The 24,196-nt window shown below is 38.5% G+C and overlaps 1 protein-coding gene across 4 annotated transcripts in view; it reads left to right on the forward strand.

Annotated features, from left to right (window-relative positions):
- The window catches only part of EFCAB5 (EF-hand calcium binding domain 5), a 184,526-nt gene that overhangs the window by 85,722 nt on the left and 74,608 nt on the right, over positions 1-24,196 (forward strand). For all 4 annotated transcript variants that reach the window (XM_015438107.4, XM_074018922.1, XM_074018923.1 and 1 more), the window contains one exon: positions 13,113-13,268. In XM_015438107.4, the coding sequence (XP_015293593.2) occupies positions 13,113-13,268 (156 nt within the window). The remainder of the gene's footprint in view (positions 1-13,112; positions 13,269-24,196) is intronic.

Consider the following 24,196-nt stretch of genomic DNA (forward strand, 5'->3'; position numbering starts at 1 on the left):
AATTTTGGAAATAACAATTGATATCCTACTATAAAAGATGAGGGTATTTAATATTTTCTCGTATCTTTCTATCTTTTTGTCTATTTCCCAGTTTTAGTTATTTTATAATTTTTATTTTATCCAGATTTACACTGTTCACCTTCTTTTCTGTAATTACAATTGCCATAGTCGATTCATTTAAATTCAATATTTAAATAGATCCAAGCCTCATTTCCTATCCTTTTACAATGTGTTTTGCTATTCCCAAATTATTTATTTTGATTCATCTCTTACTTGGCTGAATTTATTGTAGTTTTTTAAAGAAGATCACATGGGTGCTATATTTTCTGAGTTCTTATATGTTGAGAATGTCTGCCTGCATAATGCCTTTATACCTAAACCATACCTTGGATGGTATACTGTAATTGGGTCATTTTTTTTTTCACCTAAAACAACATAAACATTGCTTAATTGCTTCCTGGTATTGAATGCTGTGGAGAAGTCTGATGTCAGTGTTTTTTTTTTTTTCTTCATTCATTTTAATTAGTTCAAAAAATATTTTATTGATTGCCAGGCATTGTTCTATGCTCTGTTATTACAACACTGGAAAAAAAGAAAACAGAAAACAGAAAAGTCAGTGTCTTCCTGTTGCTTACCTTGTAGATGACTTTGTTGTTAGCTGGGATACCTTGAAGTTCATCCTCAAAGTCAAAGAGTTTAAGTAGAATAGTCTTGGTATAGAGCATTTTGTTTTAAAAATGTATTGAATATGGTGTGATCTTTTGATTTTTATTTTTTATTTCAGGAACATTTTCTCATGTCTTTGAATACATCTTCTATTCTATTTTTGGACTGCCTACATTAGGGAAACCAAATATCCTTATGTAGGATAAGATTTGTTCTTTGTAATTTTATTAATTTTCTTGTCTTTTCACCTGAATTCACTGTGATAATCTAAACCTTTCTCTCTGTCAATAATTCCATTTTATGACGCTTGCGCTTTTAAATTTTGATGCTCAGTTTGGCTGCTTACACCTAAACTCTACCCTTTTATCTCATTCTGCTGTTTCATCAGCTTATCTTTGAGTTCTTGTCATATTGAATCTGTGTTCCTCTTAAGTTGTTCTATAGCTTAAAGCAATAGTGAGGAACTTCTTTTTTTTTTTTTTTTTTTTTTGTAGATATTTTTTGCTAGATTGAGTATATCTATTTGCTTTTATTCTCCCTGTGTTATTTGCACAGTTGCCACAATCCTATGTTACTTCTTTTCGTAGTCCTTGTGCTTGCATGGTCCTGCCCTAATTTCTATTTATTCTGATATGGTGTGGATGCTTTCTTGACTTTCTTCCTAGCCTGACTCCAGTTTGTTTAGAGGCTTGACATTTTCTTTTCTGGTGACTCTTCTGATTCCTGGTGTTAGAATAAGAGAGGAGAAGAGGAAAGTGCCTCTGGAACAAATGCAGTCTTTGTAAGAATGCCTAGGCTTTGTACTCTCTTTTATTCCATCCATTTATTCATTTATTTATTTAATAAATATCTGTTTGCCCTTGGTTTATAATGAGCATTCTGATAAATACCAAGTTTAAGAGTTTCCCTCTATGCTTAATTTAATTGGGTGTTTTTAAAACAAAAATTGATTTTGAGTAATATCAAAAGGCTTATTTTATATATTGAGTAATCATACGATTATATTGATTTACTCTATTAATATAATGAATTATATCAATAAATTCCCAAATATTGAACCATCCCTCTGTTGTTTTTTTTGTTTTTGTTTTTTTTTTGAGATGGAGTTTCACTCTTGTCACTCAGGCTGGAATGCAGTGGTGTGATCTCAGCTCACTGCAACCTCCGCCTTCCTAGTTCAAGTGATTCTGCAGCCTCAGCATCCCGAGTAGCTGGGATTACAAGCGCCTGCCACCACACCTGGCTAATTTTTGTATTTTTAGTAGGATGGGGTTTTGGCATGTTGGCCAGGCCGGTCTCAAACTCCTGACCTCAGGTGATCCACATGCCTTAGCCTCCCAAAGTGCTAGGATTACAGGCGTGAGCCACCGCGCCCAGCCCACCCTCTGTTTCTAGAATAAGCCTCACTCATGCATATTTTGGAAGAATTCCTAAAATCAGTTTTTAATTCTCAGTTGTAGCTTTTGTTCTTCATCTATTGTTCAGCACCTCTATTTGGTTTACTAATTTATTTTTATCAATATTTTTAATTGACTAATTATAATATATTTGTACAATGTGATGTTTATATATATAAAATGTAGAATGATTAAATCAAGCTAATTAACATATTCATCATCTCACATCATTTTTCAAGATTCCACATACGTGAGATCATGTGGTATTTGTCTTTCTGTACTTGGCTGATTTCACTTAGTATAATGTCTTTCATGTTTATCCATGTTGTCACAAATGACAGCATTTCCTTCTTTTTTAAGGCCAAATTATATTCCATTGTGTATATACACCACATTTAATCTACTCATTGTTAACGACTACTTAGGTGGTTCCATATATTGGCTATTGTGAATAATGCTGCAAAGAATATTAGAGTACAGATTTCTTTTTGGCATATTCTCTATTTAGTTAAAAATTGTGTTGTAGTTGTTATTTCTAAGACTATTTTCCTTCTTTCGGCTTAGTTTAAGTTGGATTTTACCTATGCACTATTCTTTTTTTTTTGTTTTTGTTTTTTGTTTTTTTTGAGACAGAATCTCACTCTGTTGCCCAGGCTGGAATGCAATGGCGCGATATCGGCTCACTACAACCTCTGCCTCCCAGGTTTAAGCAATTCTCATGCCTCAGCCTCCCGAGTAGCTGGGATTACAGGCCTGTGCCACCATGCACAGCTACTTTTTGTATTTTTAGTGGAGGCGAGGTTTTGCCGTATTGGCCAGGCTGGTCTCAAAGTCCTGACCTCAGGTGACCCACTCGCCTCGGCCTCCCTAAGTGCTGGGATTACAGGCGTGAGTCACTGCACCAGTCCCACCTATGCACTATTCTTGAAGTCTGTAGTATGTAGTCTTGTTTATAAATATACTCTGAGACCATATGAAGAGACACCCCAAGATCATATGAATTCGTCTTTCATGTGATGGCAGTTGACTCTCATCCTCCACAGCAGGCTCAAGCCTGACCTTCCAATAATGTGACTCTGAACCAATGCAATTAAATTTTTTGTACCTCATTGTGGTCACTTTTTAATGTGTATACCAGCTATTGGGGTTGCAGAGGTAAGTGAGGAGACAAACAGGCAAATAATTACAAATTATTGTAATGAAATTTATACTAGAAGATATCAGCATGTCAGAGGAGGAAATTAACAGAGTAGATGAGCCAGGATGTCTCAGATAATACATATAGCTGGGTCTTAATATGTATATAGCTGGACAGATGTAGGAAAGGCAGAAAGGCTTTGCAGGAAGGAAGTGAAACAACATGTAAAAAGACAAAGGTCTGAAAGAGTATGGTTTGTCTACATGGTAGGAAATAATTTTTTTTTAACTAGGATGTGAGGAATATGACCAGGGAAGGATCAGAAATAAGAGAGGAAAGTTAGGTTGGAACTCAATCACAAGGGTATTATATAGAATGCTAATGAGTTTATATAAGTATTATTAGGTATACATCACCCTTACCCCATTTTCTCCTTTGTGTGTGTCATTTTTTATATACATAATATATAAATATAAATTTGTATATAAATATTTAATAAATATATATTTTCTATGTAAGTATATTATATAAATATACTTTTATATTTATATAAAATATAAGTATATATTTGTGTGTTGTTATATATTTGTTAAATATTTATAGATAAATATAATATATGTAACATATGTATATAAAACAACACACAATGGAGAAAATGGGGTGATATACATTATTTGTTATATATATATAAACAAATATAATTTTGTTTTAATGGATGGCTTGAGCTATTAATATTAGTTTTCCTGGCATTTCCCATCTTCTCTTCTTGAAATGCAAAAAGCACACAGTCAGACACTTTCATTATAAAGAAGAGCTGTTACCTGAACAGAAACAAGAAAGTATTTCTTACATAGAAATATTTATTGAAAGTTTTTAATTATCTCATCAACAAATCATTGGGCCATCCCATTTGACGAGTAAGTAGTGTTTGGAGCACTTGCTTTCAAAGAGATTGCTTTAAAGCTATCTTATCAGTACTCATTTAACGAAACTGGAAGATAACGTAATAATAAATGGTGGGCTTAACGCGGCGATGTTACACACAGGTGCCGCCTAGTGGAGACACTATGTCATACAATTGCCCCTCAGATCATTTGTAAAGAGCAATGTACTTAGTACTCAGGAAGGAGTATGTTTGGAGAAAACTGAATCATTGAGTAATAATTAATATAGAGAAAAAGAGAAATGGTAAGAATGAATGTCACAGATGACTTCATATTCCTATCATTTTCCTAGCATATCTGTTTTCTGATGGATAAATGAACAGGTGATAATCTCTTTGTTGACTGTGACCCTCTCTCACTTTTCATCTGTTTTATCATAGTAAATGAAGACCCAAAGTAACTACTTTAGAATGTTTACTTCTGGTCTCTTAGTTATTAAGTATATACCAAATATTTACTCAATACAGTAATGCATTGTTTTGTTTTTTTTTTTTTTTTTTTTGAGACGGAGTCTCGCTCTGTCGCCCAGGCTGGAGTGCAGTGGCCGGATCTCAGCTCACTGCAAGCTCCGCCTCCCGGGTTTACGCCATTCTCCTGCCTCAGCCTCCCGAGTAGCTGGGACTACAGGCGCCCGCCACCTCGCCCGACTAGTTTTTTGTATTTTTAGTAGAGACGGGGTTTCACCATGTTAGCCAGGATGGTCTCGATCTCCTGACCTTGTGATCCGCCCGTCTCGGCCTCCCAAAGTGCTGGGATTACAGGCTTGAGCCACCGCGCCCGGCCTAGTAATGCATTGTTGTATGGGAGTGCGTCTGTAGGTATATGCAGGAATTTATTTCCCTGTATGAGAGTTGGAGACACATGTGTGCACAGACACACTGGATGGACTAGGGTAGGATCAGAGAAGGAGAGGATCAAAATATTAGTAAATTAAGGACACATGCAGGCACACATGCGCACACGCATACACACACAATTACAAAGCAATAAACGGCAATGAACAGATGCAAACATTATAAACTAGTATATTCATTGCTGCTGAGGGATGCATAGCAGAAGAAAAGTGAGACTTCAGCAGGGCAGGTTTCGTGTAAGAAACTCATCTGGTGGTCATGAGTTTTAATTTTCTTCCACCTTCCTCTTTGTTTCCTTACTTCAGAAAGAACCTTAAGAACAATGTTTTCAACATTGATATACTGACAGAAACAATTTAAAAGGTAGAATATATTGGGGTTTCTTTGTTGTTTTGTTTTATAAGTCAAGTGTTTAGAAATATGTTTTAGGACTATATCAGGTTTGTTTTAAATTATAAGAACAATTTGATCCCCAAAAGACAACTCATTCCAGGAGACAAAACTTAATAATTTGTATCACTTTTAACACTGTTGCTGAGTTCCCTATACAAGTTTGAAAAGACATAGAAGTGTTAGCCCTTAGATTTCAGTGGCCTTGCATTAGAAAAACAAACTATATTGTCTTGTGTTCAGGTCAAGAGTATGCAGATGTTGTTAGGTGGATCCTTTCTGAAATTCCCATCGTTTAATCTGACAGAGGATCTACTGTTTCATTTCATTATCTAGTTGGTTAATTTGTTTACCTACAAAAGAAAACCACTGTAAAAGTATATTTGTTTTATTCAAACATCATTAATGTAGTTATTAAAAATTTAATTAACTTTTTAGGTAGGAAAGTTCTCTTTTATTTCCTGGACTTCTTTAGTTGTACATGTTCCTCTGATTTTATTATTCTAACAAGGTCCATACAGAATTCTCTTGGTTTCAACTTCCCATCCTTGATGATAAGAATATTGCTTTCCTTCTAGTCTAGAGAGGGCATCTTTCTTTTGTGTTTTAATTTTTTTGTAGAAATGAGGTCTTGCTATGTTGCCCAGGCTGGTCTCAAATTCCTGGCCTCAAGTGATCCTCCTACTTCAGTCTCCCAGAGTGCTAGGATTTCAGATGTGAACCACTGTGCCCAGCAGGAGGCATCTTTCACAAGAAAATTTCATCTTCTGCTTTTAAAAAACACAAGGAGGTCAGAATGATTTTCTTGCACCTTCTTTTTTTTTTTTTTTTTGAGACAGTCTCGCTCTGTCGCTCAGGCTGGAGTGCAGTGGCGCGATCTCGGCTCACTGCAAGCTCCACCTCCCGGGTTCATTCTCCTGCCTCAGCCTCCCGAGTAGCTGGGACTACAGGTGCCCACCACCATGCTTGGCTAATTTTTGTATTTTTAGTAGAGACGGGGTTTCACCGTGTTAGCCAGGATGGTCTCGATCTCCTGACCTCGTGATTCACCCGCCTCAGCCTCCCAAAGTGCTGGGATTACAGGCGTGGTGGTCTTTTATTTATTTATTTTTTTAAGCGCCTTTAGCTCAGAATAATTCTTATGGCAAAGTAACATATTTGGGGGTGGCATATTCTGAACTTCTTCTCATGTATACCATAGAATATGAACTCTCTATATACTTTATTATGTGTGATTGTCCCAATGGAATGATGATAGAAAGATGCTGCAGACACAGCTAAAAGCTGTAATGTTTCTTTTATGGCAAAAGATACAGATATAGACAGTTTGTTATATAAAGCAGGATACAACACAGCATGCGTCCAAACAGAAGTCTCCCAAAGCTCCCCACAGGGATTATACCATCAGCATGGATTGAGGTATAGAGTGTCAAGCCGTCCTGGCTTGCCTGGGACTGAGGAGTTTTCTGCAACAGGAAACTTTCTGTGTTAAAACCAGGTTTTTGGTTCCAGGCAAAGTGAAGCACTTGGTCACTCGATTTGAGGAGTTTACTTGGCTATACTTACATCCTATCCGGACCTTACTTCCCACCTGATTATTGTGGAGACTCTAGCCCCACATCTATCTACTTACCAGGGGCAAGTGAAAACACCCAATACATTCCTGTTTATTATGAGACTGTATAAAGTGAAGGTCAGTTTCCCAGGTGCATTCTTCAATAGGCCTGGGCCTCAAGCAGTCTGAGGTCCACTCCCGAATCATATAATGGGTTTAAGAATAATGATTTGCAAAACTACAAATACTAGAAAGTATGGGATTCAGATATTGACTTTTGATTCTGCTACACCGAGGAACTGTTGTATCCCTTAGCCAGGAGGAATAAGGGCCATGCCTCTGCCTGGATTCTCTTTTTTGGGACTCGTTCTGTTCTTGCTCAGTGGTGGTCCACTCTGAGATGGTCACTTCCTTATGGGATTGTTTAATATCAGTCATACAATCTGAGGCCTTCAAACTGATGTGGCTCCAAGTTTAAATTTTAAAGAGAAAGGCTTCCTCAACTGTACCCAAAGATTCTGTCTTTCCTTTAATATACTCTACTAAATCCAGGCTGTACATTTTTCTTACAATGATATTTATCTGAATGACTTTCTATTCTGTCTCTAGTTCATCTGTATCTTGTATTTTTTGCTTGTTTTACTCATTTTGTTTTTTCTGTGCTTTGAGATGTAGCATGGAAAGACAGAAAAAATAATCACAGCTTTTGGCAAGGTTGAGGCAGCAGTATGCTGTGACAATATATGAGAAAACCTTGGGGAGAAATGAGAGAATTCTAAGCCGGGAAAATAGGCGAACTACCCTCCAACTGGATGTGTCTCTTCCTAGGCAGTCTTCAACTGTTGAAACAGATCAAGGACCTACCTGATCAGCAAATCCTTTTTGGCTGTATTAGTTTGCTAGTGCTGCTATACCAAAGTACCACAGATTGGGAGGTTTAAACAACCAAAATTTAATTCCTCACAATTGTGGAAGTTAGAAGGCTGAGAAAAGGTGTTGGCAGGGTTGGTTTCTTCTGAGGGCCTCTCTCATTGGCTTATAGATGGCTGATTTTTCCCTTTGTCTTCATAGTCTGTACACTCTGTACATGTCTAAGTCCAAATTTCCTCTTCTTTAAGAACACTAGTCAGATTAGAGCCCACCCTATTGACCTCATTTTAATTTAATTACCTCTTTAAAGACCCTATCTCCAAATACAGTTACATTTTGAGGTACTGAGGGTTAGGCTGTCAACATATTAATTTTAGGAGGTAAAACTTAGCCCATAACATTCATCATCAGAGGCACATTTTAAATCTGTCATTTTTATTATTACTAGACAATAAATTTGGCCTTTGTTCATTTGTTAAGCAGACTTTTGAAAAATCAGAAGAGTTAAAAGTATGTTACAGATTTGTTAAGTACAGATGCTCTTTGACTTATGATGGGATTACATCCTGGTAAATTCATTGTATGTTGAAAATATCTAAGTAAAAAATGCATTTAATTCATCTAACCTACTGAACATCACAGTTTAGCCTACACCATCTTAAATGTGCTCAGAACACTTATATTAGCCTACAGTCGCAAAATCATCTAACACAAAGCTTATTTTATAATAAGGTGTTGAGTAGCTCATGTAATTTATTAAATATTATACTGAATGTGAAAAACAATTGTTGTATGGGTACTCAAAGTACAGTTTCTACTGAATGCATATCACTTTTTTGTCATCATAAAGTGGAAAAATTGTTAAATCGAACTATCATAAGTCAGGGACTGTCTGTATGTAATTAGCCCTAATCGTTTTTTTTTTTTTTCTAAAGATTCCTCCCTAAAACTGGAAAGTTAATTCTCTGCCCACAGGCTGTATGAACACACCATTTCCTCAGTGATAACAAATATAACCTGAGTACTTCAATATGCTGTACTCCTTGTTTGCACTCCTCGTATACTACCAGCGCTTACAAATACTGTTTGGAAGTTAATACCTAAGATAGATAGTTTCCAAACATAGTTTTCTTCCTATTGCTCTTATATCACCCACTTCATCAACTCTTCAGTATGTCTACAATTAAATAAGTATGAATCCCATTGGCCCAGAGCTATAGAATCTTACAATAGCTATTAAATGTGATATTTACCACATTCTCAGCATTAAGTCAGACAGGAAAATCCCAGAATTCATTACATTGGGACTTAGCACACAGAGATAACTTGACTAAGTACAGTTTGAATGTTTAACAGCTCACAGAGATATTAACTGAAGGATATTGGTAATTTATTCTTAAATTAAGCAATCATTGCTTGGAAAGGTATGAAAACATGGAGGCTCCTATCTATTTTCACCTTTTTCTGTTTTTGTAAGAGATATTGGCAAACTTCTGTAATTCTTATATTTGGAATTTGATTTGTAGTTGATATTGCCAACTGTTAGTCTTTATGCCAGCTAGCCTATACTTACAGAACAATCAGAATATGCAAACTCAGAAAACCCACAGACTACAGCTCCAGAATATTGTTTTTCCTTTAGAACTTTCAGGGATGAAAAATCCAGAAGTGTCTCTCAGAAAAAGATGTTTGTTTTTTTGTTTGTTTGTTTTGAGACGGAGTCTCGCTCACTCTGTTGCCTAGGCTGGAGTGCAATGGCGCAATCTCGGCTCATTGCAACCTCCGCCTCCAGGGTTCAAGCGATTCTCCTGCCTCAGCCTCCTGAATAACTGGGATTACAGGCACCCACCATTATGCCTGGCTAATTTTTAATTTTTAGTAGACAGGGTTTCACCATGTTGGCCAGGATGGTCTTGAACACCTGACTTCAGGTGATCCGCCCACCTCGGCCTCCCAAAGTGCTGGGATTATAGGCGTGAGCCACTGTGCCCAGCCCAGAGAAAGGTTTTTTAACTAATTCTTTTTTTTTTTTTTTTTGAAACAGGGTCCTGCTCTGTTGCCTAGGCTGGAATGATGTGGTTATAGCTCACTGAAACCTTGAACTACTGGGTTCAAGTGATCCTCCCACCTCAGCCTCCTAAGTGGGACTACAAGCATGCACCACCACTCTTGGCTAAATTTTTAAATCTTTTGTAGAGATGAAGTCTTCCTATGTTTCTCAGGCTGGCTTCAAGCTCTTGGCCTCAAGCAATCCTCCTGCCTCAGCCTTTTAAAACTAATTATTGATTCAATAGCATTCCCACAGCCAGAAAACTCATATGGCTTTGAAGTCAGTTCCCAAAAACTTAATTTAAAACAGGATGATTCTTCCAAATACCAATTTTTTTTCAGCATTAGAGGACTGAGCTACAATGCTGCCAGAAAATGTCAATTATTCAATAATTCTAACTTATGAGTAATATAGAAAAATACCTATTAGTCAAGTTAAAAGTCATTAAGGATCAAACAACAGGATCTTAGGATACGGGACTAATTAGGACCAGATACCCCAGATCATGGAGTTCAGTGGTTCTCAAACTTTAACGAGCATCAGAATTACCTGGGAGGCTCGTTAAACTATAGCTTGTTGGGCCCTACCCCCAGAATTTCTGATTCAGTAAATGTGGGGGGTGAGGGGGCTCAAAAATTTGCATTTCTGACAAGTTCTCAGATGATGCTGATGCTGTTGATCTAGGGATCACGCTTTGAGAACCGCTAATCTTGTTGGGTTTTCTCCTTCTAAAGTTGTTTATCAGCTAAGAGGACTGTTTATTTAATGAAGAAGATGTTCTTGGCCAATTTCTTACCTACCTCAAGAGTAGACAAGCACGATGGCTGAAGAGAACTTACTACGTGAAACACCCAGATCGTACATACCATAACTCAGTGAGGTAACTACTACTGTGATACCCATTTCACAAATGAAGGGACATGAGAACAGGGAGTTGAGCCCAGACAGGCTTCAGAGTAAGTTCTTAGCCGTTTCCACTACTCTGCTTCCCATGGTAACAGATAAGAACTTAACTGTGTGCATTGATCCATCAAGAATAATGACAGTGATCCTGGGTACAGTGGCTCATGCCTGTAATTTCAGTACTTTGGGAGGCTGAAGCAGGAAGATCACCTGAGCCCAGGAGTTTAAGACCAGTTTGGGCAACATAGTGAGACGCTATCTCTACACACACAGTTTTTTTTTTTTTTTTTTTTTAATTAGCCAGGTGTGGTGGCTCGCACCTGTAGTTCCAGCAACTCAGGAGGCTGAGGTAGGAGGATCACTTGATTCTTGTGGTCAAGGCTGCAGTGAGCCATGATTGTGCCACTGTACCACTGCGCTCCAGCTTGGGAAACAGAATGAGACCCTATCTCTAAAAAAATAAAAACAAAAATTATATGTCAATGAAATATGCCAAAAACATGTTCCATTTTAAACAAATTACTAAAGTGGAACATGATTTTTACAAACCATGTTAAATGCATGCCAATTACAAGAACCAGAAACCAACCTGAGCTGTACAGCTGAATATGAAATGTGCACAATCCAAGGGCTTCAGGAAGAGACTAGAACGAGGACTTGGAAAGTGTTAAGACTGCTTCTCTCTGCTTTCCATTTCATCTGTTTCTCTCCATAACAGACTTTCCCGGCAGTCTCAGTTCACATGGAGGAATCTGGCCACCCCAAAACTCTTAAATTTACATTTGAAGGGTGGCAAAATATGCTACCCCAAAACATTCCACTCTGGCATAAGGATTACTTTCAGCTAAAGGCACTTGAAAAATAGATACAAGAAGGGCATTCTAATCTCCCTTTTTCTTCCTGAAAATAGGAAGTTAAAATCTCCATGTGAAAGATGTCCTCCCTGTATTAGGAGAAAGGAAACATTATTCAATCGGGAGTCTTAGCTGAGAGAATTCTGTACAAACAGACCTTGTTAAGATAATTATTATCTTCCTTTTAGCTTCCCAACATAATTTAGTTACTTTTCCACAATTGCCTCTCTTTGTTCAACCCAATATATTAATAAAAGCATGTAGTTTTTGCCATTTCTTTGGGTCTTCATTTCTTTATGACAGCTCCTATGTCACATAAAATTTATATTAAATCTTTATGCCTTTCTCCTACAAACCTATCTTATGTCAATTTAATTCTCAGGCCCAGCCAAAGACCCTAAGAGAGTAGATGTAAAGTTTTGCCTCGACTACACATTCACAAATTCAGGCCCACTCAGATTAATTGGCTGTTACTCAGTTGTAATCACCAGTTCCTAGTGGAGAGAATCTGAATGGCCTTAAGTGTTTCCCCTGGTTCAATCATTTATGGCTATGGAAGTGGGGTCATGCAGTATAACTTTGGCTACTTCTGTGCGTGAGGCAGGGGAGGAAATCATCGGCTGTGAACAGAGCTCACACTTTAAAAGGAGTGCTCTCAGAAACTCTTGCAGTGCTTGATCACTTCTCTCTATCACAGGATACCTTCTACCTCTTATAGTAAAGTGTAGACCAAGAATGTAATTCGTTCCTGACCTATCAAATTGGCAAAAACTCAGATGCCAATACACACTGATGGTGAGGCTGAGAAGAAATAGTCACTCATGCATTAGTGATAGGAGTGCAAAAGGGTGCAAGCCCCATGTCAAACCTACAAAATATTCAGGTGCATTAATCCTCTAAGCTAGAAATTCCACTTCTGGGAATCTACTCAACAGGGATCAAGAGAAATGGCCGAAGAGTTTAGAAGTTTTCAGTCCCTGTACTTTTAAAAGAAGATCATAGACAAAGGATATCTTATTGCAATATCAAAAAACAAAAAGCCACCCATGATCCTTGTCCCTTACACGCCAGTAATTAAATGCAGCCAGTCTTGCAATACATGTGCTTTTGTATACCATATATATATACCATAGAAAAACTGCATTCAATTTTTAGAATTTTTAATTTGCAGGTAGCATTTTACAGGCAACTACTGCTATTTCATACTGTGAGGAAAATCTGCCCTATATAATGTTGATGTGATATAGAGGGAAATAGCTCCAAATATATCTAGTCCCACTGATGTGTGGTACTGGGGACTGCATTAGTTACCTCTCTCTGCATCACAGCTTTTAGAGCAGCTAACATGAAAATGCTTCATCTAAGTGATAAGCAAATCATATGGAAACATTTTACAGCCAATGTATTTCATGCACATTGGTTGAATCCTGGGGAAAATCCAAGTAGAGCATGGTTTTAAGTCAATCGTTTATCCTCTTTTTTTCCCTGTAGTACATCTCTTCACATATTAAAGACCTGAAGAGTGAAATGTTTGAGGAACTCCTTAAGCACCTTTGCCACTCTGCAGATGAATTCCGGGAGGTCATAAAAGCTGACATGCGGAGGCAGATGTTCGCTGAACTCTTCCTACATTGTGACCATGGGAAGGTGGGTTAAGACATTTAAAGAATTGCTTCTTGGCCAGACATGTGGCTCACGCCTGTAATCCCAGCACTTTAGGAGGCTGAGGCTGGTGGATTGCTTGAGCCCAGGAGTTTGAGACCCATCTAGACAACATGGTGAAAGCCCATCTCTACAAAATAGATACAAACTTTACTGAAATATATTTGTTTATGAACCTTATATTTATTTGTTTGTATCTCCATGTCCAGAAAGGATTTAAGTAAGCTCACAAGAATAGAGAAGATGCAACAACAAAATGTAAACTAAAAGTAGGATGAAAGAAGAAAAAAATAAGAGAGGGGATAGCAAATGAAGCTGGAAACAAAGCCCCAAATAATGACCTAAATAGTCCTCGTGGGTTGTTTACAAGTTTGGATCTAAGATTCCTAGCAGTGAATGTGAAAAGGAAAACATGACCAAACACACTAATGACAATGTTTATAAGATAATTACTGACCGGGCGCAGTGGCTCACGCCTGTAATCCCAGCACTTTGGGAGGCCTGAGGCGGGCGGATCATGAGGTCAGGAGATCGAGACCATCCTGGCTAACACGGTGAAACCCCGTCTCTACTAAAAATACAAAAAATTAGCCAGGCGTGGTGGCGGGTGCCTGTGGTCCCAGCTACTTGTGAGGCTGAGGCAGGAGAATGGCGTGAACCCGGGAGGCAGAACTTGCAGTGAGCCGAGATCACGCCACTGCACTCCAGCCTGGGCAACAGAGTGAAACTCCATCTCAAAAAAAAAAAAAAAAAAGATAATTACAAACAAGTGCTAAGAAGTACAGACATTTGGGGTTCAAATTTTTATTTTTATTTTTTATTCATTATACTTAAATTTCTAGGGTACATGTGCACCATGTGCAGGTTTGTTATATAAGTATACATGTGCCATGTTGGTGTGCTGCACCCATTAACTAGTCATTTACATTAGGTATATCTCCTAATGCTATTCCTCCCCCTTCCCTCCACCCCACGACAGGCCCTGGTGTGTGATGTTCCCTTCCTGTGTCCAAGTGTTCTCACTGTTCAATTCCCACCTATGAGTGAGAACATGTGGTGTTTGGTTTTCTGTTCTTGCAATAGTTTGCGGAGAATGATGGTTTCCAGCTTCATCCATGTCCCTACAAAGGACAGGAACTCATCCTTTTTTATGGCTGCATGGTATTCCATAGTGTATATGTGCCACATTTTCTTAATCCAGTCTGTCATTGATGGACATTTGGGTTGGTTCCAAGTCTTTGCTATTGTGAGTAGTGCCACAATAAACATACATGTGCATGTGTCTTTATAGCAGCATGATTTATAATCCTTTGAGTATATACCCAGTAATGGGATGGTTGTGTCAAATGGTATTTCTAGTTCTGGATCCTTGAGGAATCGCCACACTGTCTTCCACAATGGTTGAACTAGTTTACAGTCCCACCAACGGTGTAAAAGTGTTCCTATTTCTCCACATCCTCTCCAGCACCTGTTGTTTCCTGACTTTTTAATGATCGCCATTCTAACTTGTGTGAGATGGTATCTCATTGTGGTTTTGATTTGCATTTCTCTGATGGCCAGTGATGATGAGCATTTTTTCATGTGTCTGTTGGCTGCATAAATGTCTTCTTTTGAGAAGTGTCTGTTCATATCTTTCACCCACTTTTTGATGGGGTTGTTTGTTTTTTTCTTGTAAATTTGTTTGAGTTCTTTGTAGATTCTGGATATTAGCTGTTTGTTAGATGAGTAGATTGCAAAAATTTTCTCCCATTCTGTAGGTTGCCTGTTCACTCTGATGGTAGTTTCGTTTGCTGTGCAGAAGCTCTTTAGTTTAATTAGATCTCATTTATCAATTTTGGCTTTTGTTGCCATTGCTTTTGGTGTTTTAGACATGAAGTCCTTGCCTATGCCTATGTCCTGAATGGTATTGTCTAGGTTTTCTTCTAGGGTTTTTATGGTTTTAGGTCTAACATTTCAGTATTTAATCCACCTGGAATTAATTTTTGTACAAGGTGTAAGGAAGGGATCCAGTTTCAGCTTTCTACATATGGCTAGGCAGTTTTCCCAGTACCATTTATTAAATAGGGAATCATTTCCCCATTTCTTGTTTTTCTCAGGGTTGTCAAAGATCAGATGGTTGTAGATGTGTGGTATTATTTCTGAGGGCTCTATTCTGTTCCATTGGTCTATACCTCTGTTTTGGTACCAGTACCATGCTGTTTTGGTTACTATAGCCTTGTAGTATAGTTTGAAGTCAGGTAGCGTGATGCCTCCAGCTTTGTTCTTTTGGCTTAGGATTGACTTGGCAATGTGGGCTCTTTTTTGGTTCCATATGAACTTTAAAGTAGTTTTTTCCAATTCTGTGAAGAAAGTCATTGGTAGCTTGATGGGGATGGCATTCAATCTATAAATTACCTTGGGCAGTATGGCCATTTTCACAATATTGATTCTTCCTATCCATGAGCATGGAATGTTCTTCCATTTGTTTGTGTACTTTTTTATTTCGTTGAGCTGTGGTTTGTAGTTCTCCTTGAAGAGGTCCTTCACATCCCTTGTAAGTTGGCTCCCTAGGTATTTTATTCTCTTTGAAGCAATTGTGAATTGGAGTTCATTCATGATTTGGCTCTCTATTTGTCTGTTACCGGTATATAAGAATGCTTGTGATTTTTGCACATTGATTTTGTATCCTGGGACTTTGCTGAAGTTGCTTATCAGCTTGAGGAGATTTGGGGCTGAGATGATGGGGTTTTCTAAATGTACAATCATGTCATCTGCAAACAGAGACAATTTGACTTCCTCTTTTCCTAATTGAATACCCTTTATTTCTTTCCCTTGCCTGATTGCCCTGGCCAGAACTTCCAACACTATGTTGAATAGGAGTGGTGAGAGAGGGCATCCTTGTCTTGTGCCAGTTTTCGAAGGGAATGCTTCCAGTTTTTGCCCATTCAATATGATATTGGCTGTGAGTTTGTCATAAATAGCTCTTATTATTTTGAGATACGTCCCATCAATACCGAATTTATTGAGCGTTTTTAGCATGAAGGGCTGTTGAATTTTGTCAAAGACCTTTTCTGCATCTGTTGAGATAATCATGTGGTTTTTGTCTTTTGTTCTATTTATATGCTGGATTACATTTATTGATTTGCGAATGTTGAACCAGCCTTGCATCCCAGGGATGAAGCCCACTTGGTCATGGTGGATAAGCTTTTTGATGTGCTGCTGGATTCGGTTTGCCAGTATTTTATTGAGGATTTTTGCGTAGATGTTCATCAGGGATATTGGTCTAAAATTATCTTTTTTTGTTGTGTCTCTGCCAGGCTTTGGTATTAGGATGATGCTGGCCTCATAAAATGAGTCAGGGAGGATTCCCTCTTTTTCTATTCACTGGAATAGTTTCAGAAGGAATGGTACCAGCTCCTCTTTGTACCTCTGGTAGAATTCGGCTATGAATCCGTCTGGTCCTGGACTTTTTTTGGTTGGTAGGCTATTAATTATTGCCTCAATTTCAGAGCCTGTTATTGATCTATTCAGGGATTCAACTTCTTCCTGGTTTAGTCTTGGGAGGGTGTATGTGTCCAGGAATTTATCCATTTCTTCTAGATTTTCTGGTTTATTTGCGTAGAGGTATTTATAGTGTTCTCTGATGGTAGTTTGTATTTCTGTGGGATCGGTGGTGATATCCCCTTCATCATTTTTTATTGCGTCTACTTGATTCTTCTCTCTTTTATTCTTTATTAGTCTTGCTAGCGGTCTATCAATTTTGTTGATCTTTAAAAAAAAAAAAAAGCTAGCAGAAGGCAAGAAATAACTAAGATCAGAGCAGAACTGAAGGAGACAGAGACACAAAAACCCTTCAAAAAATCAATGAATCCTGGGGTTCAAATTACAGTTAGGAGCTTCTCTTTATTAAAGGGGCCCTTATGTACTGAAGTGAAAATCTTTTATGATGGGATTGTAATAAATTAAACAATGACTTTTTTAGGGCAATTTCTTATAGTTATTTCAAATGTAGGCAAACGATGCCACACTGGACTGCAATTCAGAAAAAGCAATTCTTAAAAGAACCAATATATTGCAATCTAGGTTCTCAAATTCCTGCTAATTTGAATGAAGCCAGGAATATATTTTATAAAATCTGAAATGTCTATGTGTCTTTCAGTCAACCCTTATTGAATATTGCTTCTTTTAACAGAGTTTGTAATAAATATTGGGTGACAAGTGTCAAAGTTTTACTCCCTGGTAAAATGCCCGAAGGATAACTATTCTCTGTTGGCCAATTTAACACCAATTCGTGTGCTGTAACAAACGTAGTGGGATAATATTTAGAGCAATTAACTGAGGTTTGCTTTCATTCTTTGCTTTTCTTCCCATCATTCAAGCAGTAGTTATATGCAGGGGCGGAAAAACTACACCTGCGTCCTTGTAGGATCCCTGCTGGGTCTGAGCATTAAACTGACATGACAGAATAATAGGAGAAAACCGTACAAATTTAGTTACAAGTTTTATATGGCACGGGAGTCCTCTTAAGGAAATGAAGGCCCAAAGAAGCACTTAGAGTCAGTTACTTATGTATTGGATTGGACAAAGAACAGCAAACTGTGAAAATGTGACTAAATTATATGGGGAGTCTTAAAAGATAAGAGTTATTCTAACAACGTCTGTACAGTATTCTGTTGGTCTCAACTTCTCATCCTTGAAGATAACAATTATGCCTTTCCTTATAGTATAGGGAGAGTTACTTTCACATGGGAATTTCATCTTCTGCTTTGAAGAAACAGCACAAAGGTCAGGTGATCTTCTCATATCTGTTGCTTTTCAAGTGTCTTTAACTTAGTCAATATGCCAGAATAGCATATTTTAACCCCCTCAGAGGAAAGATAGAGTCTCAAAAAAAGAAGTTATATGAGTTTCTGAATGGAATATATATCTGGGAACAAAGCCCCAAAATGCATAACATAATGACTATGTATATGTCTTATACACACACACGCATAAATAACTATATATTTATATATATTTAATATATATTAATATATATATGAGTCTCTCTCTCTCTCTCTATATATATATATATACTATATATGACCAAAAATAGATGACCAAAAACTCTCTCTCTCTCTAATAGAGATAATCCATTCTCTAATAGATATCAATATCCATTCTCTAATAGAGAGAGAGAGAGAGCGAGAGAGAGCACCTGTGAGAGACAGAGCCTCACTCTATCACCCAGGCTAGAATGCAGCAGCATGATCATAGCTTACTACAGCTTCTACCTCCTGGGTTCAAGTAATCTCCCACCTCAGCCTCCCAAATAGCTAGGATTACAGGCATGTACCACCATGCCTGGCTAATTTTTAAATTTTTGTAGATACAGAGTCTATGTTGCCCAGGCTGTTCTTGATCTTCTGGCTCAAGAGATCTTCCCACCTTGGCCTCCCAAAGCCCTGGCATTACAGGTGTGAGCCACCACATCCAGCCTCGAATCTATATTTTTAACCAGCAGCTGAGACAAAAGTTCTAAAGTTCTAAAAGCCCAGACTTTAAATGGAAAATGCTGGGCTCTTAAGAAACAATGGAGAATCATAAAGTAAAGAATAATGCAAAATGTGGCATCAAAGCAGTTATTCTATCAATGGGAAATTGTGACCAGCTGATGAGAGAAGGAGGTTGGAGTGCATGTGACTAGAGTTTAGAGGTTGTCTGGTTCCCTAAGTCAGGGTTAGCACCTGATCTTCCATTCCTGAGCTCCAATCATGGTTGGAGATTGAGGGCAACATTATTGACACCCCTGGAAATTCCAGGTAGGTTGAGAGGAAATTTAAGAACAACGGGCACTTATACTTCATTTTCTAAGTGTAGCTCAGAGAAGCTTCATAGAGAAGTGCTAAATTCAACATGGCACTAAAGAGAAAGAGTAGCAGCTATAGAAGGTAGGGTGTAGGTAGATGGGCCTGAAGGTACTCCCTTTCACTCCTGTGGCCAGAGGAAAGATGATGACTATTCCTAAATACCTGTGTGTAAAGGACAGTGGGTGTGCAGAGATGATGACTGTGAAAGTTCTGGGAGTACTCTCAAGAAGACACCTGGGTTAGGACAAGAAGAACTATGGACATAAATAGCAAATACCAAAATAAAACTTCCAGATGACTCAATGAGATGAAGTACATACACCACAGTCACAGTCAACAAGTACCGTGGCTGGCACTGAGCTAGACTCTCCTTTATCTGATGGCAGGACTCTATATAAGCACCCCCACCCCCCAAAATATGGGCAAAAGATATGAACACACAATTCATGGAATCACTATATACTCAATAGATGACCAAAAATAGTTTTTAATGATAATACCTATCGCTGATACGAATAGAAGAAAAACATTTCTCAAACATTCCTGGTGAAAATTTAATAGTTGTATCTTTGCAAAGCATTCTGGATATATCTACTTAAATAAAAAATACATACATGCTTCAGCCAGGCAAGCCATTCCTGAAATTTGTGTTCCATAGAAATAAAAGCATTAGTAAATTAAAAATACACATACAGAGAAAATTCTTGATGCATTGTTTATAAACGAAGAAAAAGAGAAAGAGAGGTTAATGAAATACTATATAAGGGAATGCTTTAAAGCCTCCCTATTTCCTGAGATACAACAATATTAAAATTAGGCCAATTAATAACCCTAAAAAGGGTTATTAATTGTATTCAAGTGAAAGGAAGAGTCACATAACTCTCACTTTAAATCAAAAGCTAGAAATGATTCATCTTAGTTAGGAAGGCATGTTGAAAGCCAAGAGGTGGCTGAAAGCTAGGCCCCTTGCTCCAGTTAGCCAAGTTGTGAATGCAAGGAAAAGTTTTTGAAGGAAGTTAAAAGCACTACTCCCACGAAGACACAAGTGATAAGAAAGCAAACAGCCTTATTTCTGAGAGAAGTCAATGTCTGGCCTCAAAGCTTCAAAGGACTGGCAGATTCTCTTAGAGGCTAGTGCAACCAGTGACTTTCAGTTGAAACCAGCGCTCATTGACCATTTCAAAAATCCTAGCCCTTAAGAATTATGCCAAATCTACTCTGCCTGTGCTTTATAAAGGAAACAGCAAAGCCTAGATGACAGTAGATATGTCTGTGGCATAGTTTACTGACTATTTTAACACACTGTGGAGACTGACTGCTCAGAAAAAAAGATTCCTTTCAAAATATTACTGTTCATTGAGATGCACCTGGTTACCCAAGAGCTCTGATGGAGATGTACAAGGAGATGAATGTTGTTTTCACTCCTAGTAACACAATATCCATTCTGCAGCCCATGGATCAAGGAGTCGGTCATTTTCACATTCAAGTCTTGTTACTTAAGAAATACATTTCATAAGGCTATAGCTTCCATAGATAGTGATTCCTTTGATGGATCTGGGCAAAGCAAATTGAAAATCTTTTATAAATAATTCACCATTCTAGGTGCTCTCGCCACTGTTCCATCTGTGATTGAGCACCCTTTCTGCAGAAAGGAAAGACTGCCTTGCTGAGAGATCTTTTATCTCCATGCTGACTTTTCTTCGTGGCACTGATTATCTATTTCTAACAATTTTGGTATTTCTAACAATTTTGGTGGCCCGTATGGGGATACATTCTCCTCTGGTGTTGGTCTCTGGTCCTTTCTCATGAGGAGGTGCCCCGCCACCTCTTGCGGTGGCCTCAGGGGTAAGGGACCGAGACCCACCTGGTGTGACGAATAAACCCAGACTCTCAGCAACACGGAAAGAAACCAGCCAGCAACCTGGGGTAAAGGATCCTCACATACTGTGGTGACGAGTCTGTGCACAGACCAAGGAAGGAGAAGCCGCAGGAGCCGTCTTTTAGCACAGCTACCACCCTTAGAATTTCTGGTAAACCAGCACCAGCCTGAGAACCACATCCTCATCAAAGGGTGGAAAGAAGGGAAACTCAAGCCAGCCTGGGAAGGACCCTACTTTGTGCTGCTAACCACCGAGACTACTGTTCGTACAGTGGAAAGGGGATGCACACATCACACCCGAGTCAAGCAAGCGCCGTTATCATCAGAATCATGGGCCATTGTTCCTGGATCAAGCCCTACCAAATTAAAGCTAAGAAAAGCTTAGTCTATCCATCTTTTATTTGCTTTCCTTCCCTCTAACTATCCCTCATTGTGTCAACAGTGTAACCAAATCAGATTCACCACAGGTTATAACATTTGATGCTTGCCTTGTTATACCTTGTGGCAGTTTGCAAAGCCAGAGACAACTCTCTACTTCAGAAAAATACCTCTGCCCCTCCAGGGAGGCCACTGCCACCCCTGCATCTTGCTTGTGGTGGAGGTACCAAGATACCCCAAGTTGAAATTTATATGCTCAGTGAGTGAATGTCATCTGGATCAAGGCTGGACCTCCGAGGAGGGATGTGCCGACTTAAAGCCATACCTCTACCTTACTAAAGGGATTGCCCACCCGCCCCTCGCCAATTGTCAATCCCACCAGTGTAACCCAGTGCTTATATCCATTGCTGTTCCTACCACTAGCAACTCTAACCCCATTTTAGAGCGTATCTATGGTTTAGGATTAGAAGTCACTGGAAAGGATCCTATAGGCTTCTTTAAGATGCGCTTTGTTCTCCCTCCTCCACCTCCTACAACTGCCCTTTTCTCAAACCTATGAAATCAAACTACATCTTGCCTCATGCCAAATGACAAAAGCAAAGTCTCAGTAGTAGAAGTAGAAGACCTAAGGCAAACCAGTGCTACTGAAACAGGGTATAAAGATGTAAATGCTTTGTTAGAATGGATTAAATATTCCATTTGCACTTTAAACAAAAGTGACTGTTACACTTGTGTGTACGGTAGGCCAGAGGCCCAGGTTGTCCCCTTTCCACTAGGATGGTCCTCAAATCAAGTGGGCATGGAGTGCATGGTAGCTCTTTCTCAAGATTCCACTGCCTGGAATAATGAATTGTGCCAAGGTCTTTCTCTGCTATTTCCTGAAGTTCAACACCCTGTGGGTCAGCCCCCACGGGTCATCCATCCTCCATCTTCCAAAACCAATGTTACCTTGTGTCTCCAATGACAAGGGGAAAAATTTGGCATTCCTTGGAGACTTAATAGGATGCAGTGAAGTCAGACACTTCCAAGAGCTGACCTATCAGTCCGCCCTTATCCATCCCAGAGCAGATGTATGGTGGTATTATGGAGAACCTTTACCGGACACTCTGCCAAATAATTAGAGCAGTACTTATGCTCTAGTCCAACTGGCTATCCCTTTTACCCTGGCATTTCATCAATCAAAAAAAGAAAAATGTAGCCTCAATTCTTACCTCTTTAACAACTATAATAAGGTATACTCCTTCTTCTTAGGTGCTATGTTGTACCATACATCCAGAAGTTAATCAAAACAAGCTAAGCCAAGACATGTTAAGTGAGTTTGAAGAGGAAACTATAAAGTAAAAGAGGAGGAAATTGTAGAAAGTAGAAAAGTTCCTCTTCAAAGCTCGTCATGGTTTAAAAATAAAATAATAGACACTAGGAATAATAGCTCCTTACTCTAAAGCCTCCTATCAACTATTAGTTCTTACAGTTTAGCCCAGTTAGTTGCTTTGGCTTACTCAGGCATGTCTGGATAGGCTCAGGCAAATCTTAGCTCATAGCTTGTGCCCCTTGCTTATTTGGAAATGTTTTTGCTTCCTTAAACCTTTCGTAAGCAACTTCCTCTCATTCTTTGTTCTTCCCTGCACTTACCCATTTAGGGAAGTTTTAAGCTATTAGCAAAGCGGGTATCAGTTTAAGAGTGTGAGGTCCAGCTCCAGCCAATGGATGCAGGACACAACAGTAAAGACGACCCAGATGCATAAGGGATAAATATGTCTGCTTTTCCTTTGTTCAGGTGTGCTCTTGCCATTGTTCCATATGCAATTGAGCACCCTTTCTGCAGAAAGTAAAGATTGCCTTCCTGACAGAAAGAAAGAAAGAAAGAAAGAAAGAAAGAAAGAAAGAAAGAAAGAAAGAAAGAAAGGAAGGAAGGAAGGAAGGAAGGAAGGAAGGAAGGAAGGAAGGAAGGAAGGAAGGAAGGAAGAAAGAAAGAAAGAAAGAAAGAAAGAGAAAGAAAGAGAGAGAGAGGAAGGAAGGAAGGAAGGAAGGAAGGAAGGAAGGAAGGAAGGAAGGAAGGAAGGAAGGAAGGAAGGGAGGAAATAATTCGCCATTTTAGATGCCATTAAGAACATTTGTGATTCATGGGAGGAGGTCAAAACATTCAACAGTGACAGGAGTTTGGAAGAAGATTTCAACCCTCATGGATGACTTTGAGAGCTTTAAGACTTCAGTAGACAAAATAGCTGCAGATATAGTGGAAATAGCAAGAAAATTTAGAATTATAATTGGAGCCTGAAGATGTGACTGAATTGCTGTAATCTCATGATAAAATTTGAATGCATGACAAATTTTTTCTAATGGATAGGCAAAGAAAATGGTTTCTTGATATGGAATCTACCCCTGGTGAAGACATGAGCATTGTTGAAATGACAACAACGGATTTAGATTATCACGTAAACTTAGTTGATAAAGCAGCAATAGGATTTGAAAGAATTGACTCCAATTTTGAAAGAAGTTCTATTGTAGATAAAATGCTATCAAACAGCATCGCATACTACAGAGAAATCATTCATTAAAGGAAGAGTCAATAGGTGCAGCAAACTTCATTGTTGTCTTATTTTAAGAAATTACCACAGCACACACCCACCTTCAGCAACCACAATCCTGATCAGTCAGTAGCCAACAACATTAAGGTACAACCTTTCACCAGCAAAACAGCTATGACTTGCTGAAGGCACAGATGATCATTAGCATTTTTTAGCAATAAAGTGTTTTTAAATTAAGGTGTATACTTGGTTAGGCGATTAATCTATGGTACCCTTAAGAAACTACAGTTTAAGCTATTG

Source organism: Macaca fascicularis, chromosome 16 (assembly GCF_037993035.2).
Source record: "Macaca fascicularis isolate 582-1 chromosome 16, T2T-MFA8v1.1".
Lineage (NCBI taxonomy): Eukaryota > Metazoa > Chordata > Mammalia > Primates > Cercopithecidae > Macaca > Macaca fascicularis.